Raw genomic sequence first — 7,640 nt, 5'->3', positions numbered from 1 at the left:
TAAAATAGGAAAAGCTTTAGCTATCTTCCTACGCTGTGTCTCATCTCTCCATCTGTTGGTCTGAGGCCTGAGCCGATGACTCACCACTCACCAAATGTATCCCATCCAGTCACCCATCGCTGCACTTCAACCGCTGTACTGTCATCATCCGAAGAGGTCAGGTTTCTTATCTCCTTGGGGTCTTTACCAAAACAGATGTGCAAATATGGTCTTATCTCTCTTGTGGGAAGAGTTTATTATTCACTCATTTGCCGGTGGATTCATCGAGTTCGACTTCATCATCACTAGCAGCCTTCTCCTTGGAGAAGCAAACCACTACCTCCTTGTTAAGGAGTGTTTCCCTTCCAAACATTAAATGGAAGTGTCCATCCATATCTATATCCGTTTTGCTATCTTGCTTAGCGGTTCGTTTGGGGCCTGAAGATGCAACGGGTTTCGTTTCGGCGATTCTCCGAGGTGTAGATTGGATGTTAACGTCACTTGTGACTATTTCTCAGCTTTCCGGTCGTGAAGGGGTCGTGAAGGTTTTATCGACGCATTTGAGCTTGGTCTTGAATTCGCTGTCATCTTCTCATGAAGAACTATCCTACTTATCTGCTTTTGTGATTGTAGTTTATCATTTTAATCAAAGAGGATGGTTTATTACCTCTGTTTATTGTAACCGAACGAGTTGAGATTGAATGAAAGTATATTGTGTTCAAAAAAAAAAAAAAACCAAGAGTTGAAAAGTAATAAAAAGAGAAGGGATGTAAAGCAGAGTAACAATGAGCAAACAAACTCATGAAGTTGGTAAGAAAAGATTAAGATGCGTGAGTCTCACTCAAAAGATTCGTTCCTTTTGATTATCTTCCTTACTGAGGGTTGTGGGGACGGCCATTAGCAGCAGCAACGCGTGAGCCCCACTCAAGCAACTCTTTGCTCGTATCATCTTTGTGAAGAATCACTTCAATGAAACAAAGGGAATCCTTCTTCTCCAATGTCGCAGTCGTAATCGCTTCCACCAACTCCTCCTCGTATCTCACCTTTGCGGTCCAGCATTTGCCTTCACCGTTATGAATGGCATCGACGAGACCAGTGTAGTTCCAGTTCTTGATCACGTTGTATGGACCGTCATGAATCTCCACTTCAATGGTGTAGCCACCGTTGTTAATCAGGAATATGATTGTTTTCTGACCGTTGCGCAGCATTGTGGATACGTCTTGAGCCGTCACTTGGAAACTCCCATCTCCGATGAAAGCCAACACTCGCTTCTCCGGCACAGCCTGTGCGTATCCCAGAGTCGCACCGACAGACCACCCGATGGATCCATATTGCATCTGAAACTCATACCTAGAAAATGAAGAACGTGAGATTGAGAGTTATGGTTAAATTCTAGTAGAGAAGGGTAAAAGAGAGACGTACCCACATCCTTGAGGAAGCTTTAGTTTCTGGCAGTTAAACCAAGAATCACCGGTTTCAGCAATGACAGCGGTTTCACTAGAGAGCATCTTCTGAACGTGTTGGAACATTGTGTTGACTCTCAAAGGCTCTCTTGCTTTGCAAGCAATTGGCTTACCCTGAGGGACAAAGATCCTGCGGTAATTCTCATAAGCCGTCTCGTTACGCTTCACCCTCTTGGCCAGTTCAGTGAAGAACTCGCTCATCAGGACGCAACCGAACGTTTGACCATTAGCAACAGTGACACGGTCAGGATGCACAACGATGGCTTTCTCTTTCTTGAGGAGAAGGGAGTAACCAACAGAGCTGTAGTCGTTGAAGATTGGGCCTGCAAAGATGTAGGCATCAGCAGATTCGACAATCTCAGAGCAGAAAGGAGTGCTCACTGCTCCCCAATAAGTCCCAATGAAGTGAGGATGGTTCTCCGGGACCAGGCCCTTGGCAGATGGCATCACTGCCATGGCGTAGCCAGAAGCGTCTGCAAGGTCAACAAAAGCATCGCTAGCTTTGGCTACACGTAGCTTGACACCACCAACAATGACCGGCTTCACGGCCTTGTTGAGAAACTCCAACGTTGCTTCAACGGCAGCTTCAAGGCCCATTTTGTTGCTCGATCTGAGACCAAATACATTTAAAAAAATAAAAAAAAAGGAAATATTGATTCACAAAGGAGGAGGAGATGGTGGATGAAAAAGGGTGGTTAGGTTACTGACCTAGGAGTAAGGGAAAAAGGGACAGGATCACGGATGAAAGTAGGATGAGGAGTAGCAGCTAAGTTGCAGCTGATGCTGATGTAAACAGGCTTGCTTTCTTTAAGAGCTGTTGAGATGGCCTTGTCGATCTGTTCATGAGCATCTTCCAAATTGTTCACCACCGCCTAGCAAGCAACACAACAACATATTAAAATTAAAATATAGATCTGATAGTCTGATAGAATGTAAATAAAATTACTTGGTAGCAAGTAACGGTCTGGAAACAGCGAAGCTCTTGGGTGAAATCAGGTAAACCGATGGTGTGGTGGAGAATGCGGTTGGTCCCAAAATCGTTGGAGTTAGGGCCTCCCACTATACATATAACCGGCAGATTCTCGCTGTAGGCTCCTGCGATAGCGTTCAATACGCTCAGTCCCCCTACCGTGAAGGTCACCACGCATGCCCCCACCCCGCGAGATCGAGCGTATCCATCCGCAGCGTAACCCGCGTTGAGCTCGTTGCAGCACCCAATGTTCTTCAGCTCCGGCTCCGCGATCAGGTGGTCCAGCAATGTTAGGTTGAAATCCCCCGGTACTGTGAATATATCCCTCACTCCCGCCTGTACAAGTCGTCTCCCCAAGTGACGCCCTAGTGTCGCTTCCGATGACCCCACCGAGATCCCTGAGGCTGGAACTGTGTCTTCTATGCTTGCGACGGTGCCGTTTGTTGGACTACACACGTCGCCATTCTTCGGCTTGCACGCATCATCGATCGATCCGATTTTGGTGTCCATTGAAAGGGTTATTTGGTTTAATGAATGAATAATAGTGTCAAGTTTGTTTGGTTCTGTGAGTGTAGTGAAATGGAACGATGGTGTGCCTTTTATATATACAGTAGTTGGGGAATAATAGAATACTAAGAGTGTTTTCTTTTTGCTTGCCCATAAAGTATTTTTTTTTTAAATTACGTGTACAGATATTTCAATGAGAAATTAAATACACTGCTTTAACTCTCTCTTTCCTTTATTGTCTATCATTTGGTCCTAAAAATAAATACAACTTGAAAGGTCCTTCAAAACCATGATTTTGTTTGTTTTCACAAACCAACGGAGTCGCCAGTATTTTCATTTCCAACTTGGCTTCTTCTCAATTTACAGTGGACTGCTTTTTTATACAATGATTGTTTTAAAAAAAAAAATTACTTTTTGGTTTGAAATATTACTAAATGACAAACCAATACAATGTCAAAATGATTGATTACTTGGCAAATCAGCTGGCTCCTCAATTTTTTTTATTATTCACCCATTAACAAAGCAATGCTTATTGGTTATTTTTCCTTACCGACATCTTCGTTCAGTTATTTGAATACGGAATACCGCCATGTTGTGTTTGTGTTACCAGCTCACGAGTTTTTTTTTTGTGTTACCAGCTCACGAGTTACAACAAGATACATTCCTAGTATATTCTATGATATTATTGTGTATAAAAGTTCCAAAACATCTTTTTGGTTCAGATTACAATACGTTTAACTTGGAAATGTTTATCTTTGGTATGTAATAAAAGAAGATTAATGCATTGCAGGTTAGCCTTGTATATGTCTTAGCCTTGTTTTTCAAGGCTAACGTAATCCGCAACGCATAATCTTCTTTTATTCCAAAACTTCATCATATTATTCTTGCGATTTTCTTCTTAATTAATTATGTCTGATATTTTTTTTTGTAACTGAATTATGTCTGATATTTGCTGTGAACAATATTTTACGTGAGAACAAAGTTATAATATTCCCATTTCCAAGTTACAATATCTGCTCTAATCTTCTTACTGTCATTTTTTAAAAACAACTATCCGCTTTATATATTAAAAATAGGAAAAATAGAAGTGGAAAAATAGAAGTGGAAAAAACTAAAAAGCTGCTCTAATCTCTCTACTGTTTGCTAGCCGTCACACCCAAACCCCTCTGATCTGATGCTCGTTTTTCCCCCCGGTGGCGCTTGTCGCTTATGCCAGGGGAGATCTCTTTTCTCTTTTAACTTTTTCATCAGTTTGGTTTTATTTTTTGTCGCTTAGTTCTCTGATTTTCTAAAATCTCATCGGCAGTTATGACAGATTGTTCTTCAGTGTGTTTCTGAGGCTGTCTTTTAAAGGTTTTGGTGGCTCCTGTTCACTCTTCCAGTTTGTTTTTACTGTATTGGAGCTGCACTTTTTATAAAGAAGCAGTGGTGGTGGTGATAGCTGTTCAAGGAGTTCGGTGGTATTATTTGTGGTTGTTTTGTAAACTCAACCTCCTTCAGTGATTCTTTTTTGATGTATGTGTTTTGCAACGGGATCTGGTTGCGTTCTGGATTGGAAGTTCAACGGTCAGGTGCCTGGTTGGACTTATGCCGGAGCGGAAGAGTGACAGTGTTTTCTTTTCACAAAAGACACAACAATGCCTTTTTCTATTTGGCGTTCCTTTCAATTTCATCTACTTATGTGCTTATTTTCTTTGGAAATTTATATTTACCATAGCCCCTATTGGTCTGCGTGGAACTGCATGGTAAACGGTTCTGTTGTCTGTCCTGAACAATCTGCATTGGTTTTCTGGGCTGTCCAATACTATTGAGCGAACTTGCCAAGCACTGAACTGCTTCCAACACTTCTGTGATGAAGTAGTGAATGTGGCTGCAAACAGAGTAGTAATTGAGATCGCTGTTAGTGTCACTAAGGATGGAAGGGTTCAATCCTATTAGTTTGTGGAGGTCCAAGTTGGCTTACTGATATCATTCGTGCTGATGATGTCTCCTCTCCATCTACATACTCTGCACTGGCTTCACCTAATCGAGTATGAAGCCATTTATATCTCAAAAACTCTTTTTCCTTTGTAGGTTTTTTTTCGCTTAAGCACTTAATGGTGTGTGTCCTTTATCCTTGTCTGTCTTCTCTTTGTTTCCTTAAGATCATTGAGCTTTGGAGACCAAACTTTTAGAAGTTATTTCAATGACCAAAAAAAAAAATCTTCTCTACTGTTTACAAATTCAAAATGTGATTATATATCAAAACACCGGAAAATACATGTGCCCATTTTTCTGTTTTTTTTTACTATTCACAAATTCAAAATGTGCTTATATATTATAAGGTGTTTTCGGTGCTATGCACATAAAATAAAATTTAAAACTAAATTACATTTAAAAATAACAATTTGTTAATATTTAGATTTGTTATTTGCTTAGCAATATTTTAATTTAACTTTTAATTTAATTAAACATAAAATTTAACATAAATAACTAATTTTTTATTTTAAATTTGGAATTAATAATGAATAAATATATATATTTAAAATTATAATATTGGAAAATATCTATTTTTGGTTAAAATAAATTTATCAAATTAAGTTGCATAAAATAAGAAGGAAAGTTTATAGTTTAAATATCAGAAAATAAAAGTAAATAGTATTTTAAAAATTTGTAAATACAAAAGGAAACTGATGGTATCAAAATTAAAAGTTTATAGTTTAAAAATTGCACAGAGTTCTATTATTTGCCCTTTCACTGGAGATTTTAATTTTTTTTTCATTGGGAATTTTTCGACCCAAATGAGATCACATATCCTGATAGTGTTTTTAAGTACGTAAACTTATGCCTATGGACCTAATGTGGTCTTTCTATGTGGTCAATATAAAAAACGTCAAGTTATAAGGAAACCTTTTATCATGTATCAGAAAAAAATTAACTCGCCAGCAAAATTTACGTGCCGCCGTGGGAATCGATGGAAAAACTTGGCATTCGGATACTCCTTCCGGTATGGATACTGTCCATTCGGATATCAATTTTTTCGGATTTAAAAAAATGGTCTCATTTGGATATTACAAAAAACTAGGATAGATTCGAGTTGGATCCTCCCAAATCCGGGTAGATTCGGATTTAATCCGAAGTAACCAGACTAATCGATTCAACTTACGTATTTTATATCCAAACTTAAACTTATATAAAATAACTTAAAAATCTAAGAAATACTCGATTTATCTAGTTCAAATTGGTTATTTTTTTTATCAAAAATAGCCATAAAACTATTCTGATCGAAAACATATATTTTATTTATAAATATCTAAAATAGTTAATATATTTGGTTTATAATTTTAATTTAGTTATTAATACTATTATAAATATAATTTTAAAATAATATTATATGTTTGACTATCTACAGTAGAACCTATATAAATTATTACTGGATAAATTAATAATCTTTATAAATTAATAAATTTCAGCGGTCTCAATTTGGACCAGTTCAAAATTGGACACAAATCGATTAAATAATAAAATGATATTTTAAAAAAAAATTTCTATGTAAATATATGGTCCCATTAAAATTATAAATTAATAATTTATATGTATATATATTTTATATAAATTAGAATATATTATTATATTGTTTTTATATCCATATTGAAATTATCTTTACATTTTCTTAACACTTAATATATTTTTAATAAGATTTAATAATATTATATCAAAACCACATTTAAATTCTATGCAATATATATTATATACACCATATACTATAATAAAATTAATATAAATGCCAAATTTCAAAAAAATAACAATTAATATCTATGCATTAAAATCAAATATATTTTTTTATCTTAGAATAAATATATTTTAAAATAAAAAATTTAAATAAGATATTTTTTTAAAATTAATATCTCTATAAATTAATAAAATTCTAAAGTTACAACATTATTAACCTATAGAGAGGTTATTCCCTAGTCCATTTTCAGTCGGATTCAGTTTTTTTTGAAAAATAGTCCCTTTCAAATATTTAGGTAAGATCCAACCGGATCTAGGGTATGGATATTATGGCCAGCCAAAGATGAAGAGAAGCAATCTGTATTTTTAACAAATGATAGAGTTTTGTTATGTACTACAAGTATTGGGCCCTTAATCAGTTCCTCTTGATCATGTTCTTAACTAGATGAACTTATGCCTATGAACCCAAAGTAGTGGTCTCGTCATGTGCTCAATCTCAAAATCGTAAAGTTATCAGGAAACGTTTTATCTTGTATCAGAGTAGAAAAATTTATGAATTCACAATGAATAGTAGATTGAGTAATTGGAGCAAAACAAAATGTAGCAGCAAAGAGGAAAATATTGGATAATTTGAAATTACATAACCAATCAGCGAATTCCTCTCAGGCGGCCATAACATGATTTAGGCAACTGGGAAAAAGAGAGAGATCGATATTCGATTCAATCGGCAAAAAGTTGCCTCTTGTTTTCAAAACAATACTAAAAAAAATTATTTTGTTCTGTAGCAAAAACATAAAAGCTTAAGACTTGTAGGAATTGGTCTTAAACTATAAAGCAAGCTTATGTAATAATGCATATGAAACTATATTGGCAACAGGGAAAAAGAGGTAGATCAATAGATTCAATTTCATAATCTCCTCGGCAAAAGGTTGCCCTATATTTTGAATATCAACCTAACTATATCAGAGATTCAATGTTTCACAAGAAAAAGAAAACAAATAATTTCCCAT

At 36.1% G+C, this 7,640-nt stretch overlaps 1 protein-coding gene and 1 non-coding gene across 2 annotated transcripts; both read right to left on the bottom strand.

Annotated features, from left to right (window-relative positions):
• Positions 1-735: 735 nt before the first annotated feature.
• Positions 736-3,025, bottom strand: LOC106435877 (pyruvate decarboxylase 1-like). The gene is made up of 4 exons (XM_048774813.1): positions 2,389-3,025; positions 2,151-2,314; positions 1,402-2,052; positions 736-1,329 (listed from the first exon to the last, which is right to left on the bottom strand). The coding sequence occupies exons 1-4, from the start codon at positions 2,920-2,922 to the stop codon at positions 852-854; spliced, it is 1,827 nt and encodes a 608-aa protein (XP_048630770.1). The 5' UTR covers positions 2,923-3,025; the 3' UTR covers positions 736-851.
• A 4,201-nt stretch (positions 3,026-7,226) lies between these two features.
• Positions 7,227-7,372, bottom strand: LOC125604412. The gene has a single exon (XR_007336179.1). It is a non-coding gene; the product is annotated as a small nucleolar RNA snoR144 (small nucleolar RNA).
• Positions 7,373-7,640: the final 268 nt, after the last annotated feature.

This window comes from Brassica napus, unplaced genomic scaffold (assembly GCF_020379485.1).
Source record: "Brassica napus cultivar Da-Ae unplaced genomic scaffold, Da-Ae ScsIHWf_540;HRSCAF=813, whole genome shotgun sequence".
NCBI lineage: Eukaryota > Viridiplantae > Streptophyta > Magnoliopsida > Brassicales > Brassicaceae > Brassica > Brassica napus.
Note: the sequence above shows the minus strand (reverse complement) of the source record. Positions and strands in the feature narration are given on the sequence as shown.

What these genes read in the sequence shown, in the direction of transcription:
- LOC106435877 (XM_048774813.1), bottom strand. Translation starts at nt 2,922, where the DNA reads ATGGACACCAAAATCGGATCGATCGATGATGCGTGCAAGCCGAAGAAT. An exon ending in CCTTTTTCCCTTACTCCTAG is followed by an intron (nt 2,053 to 2,150) that starts GTCAGTAACCTA and finishes ATTTGGTCTCAG; the next exon opens with ATCGAGCAACAAAATGGGCC. An exon ending in AAGCTTCCTCAAGGATGTGG is followed by an intron (nt 1,330 to 1,401) that starts GTACGTCTCTCT and finishes TTCATTTTCTAG; the next exon opens with GTATGAGTTTCAGATGCAAT.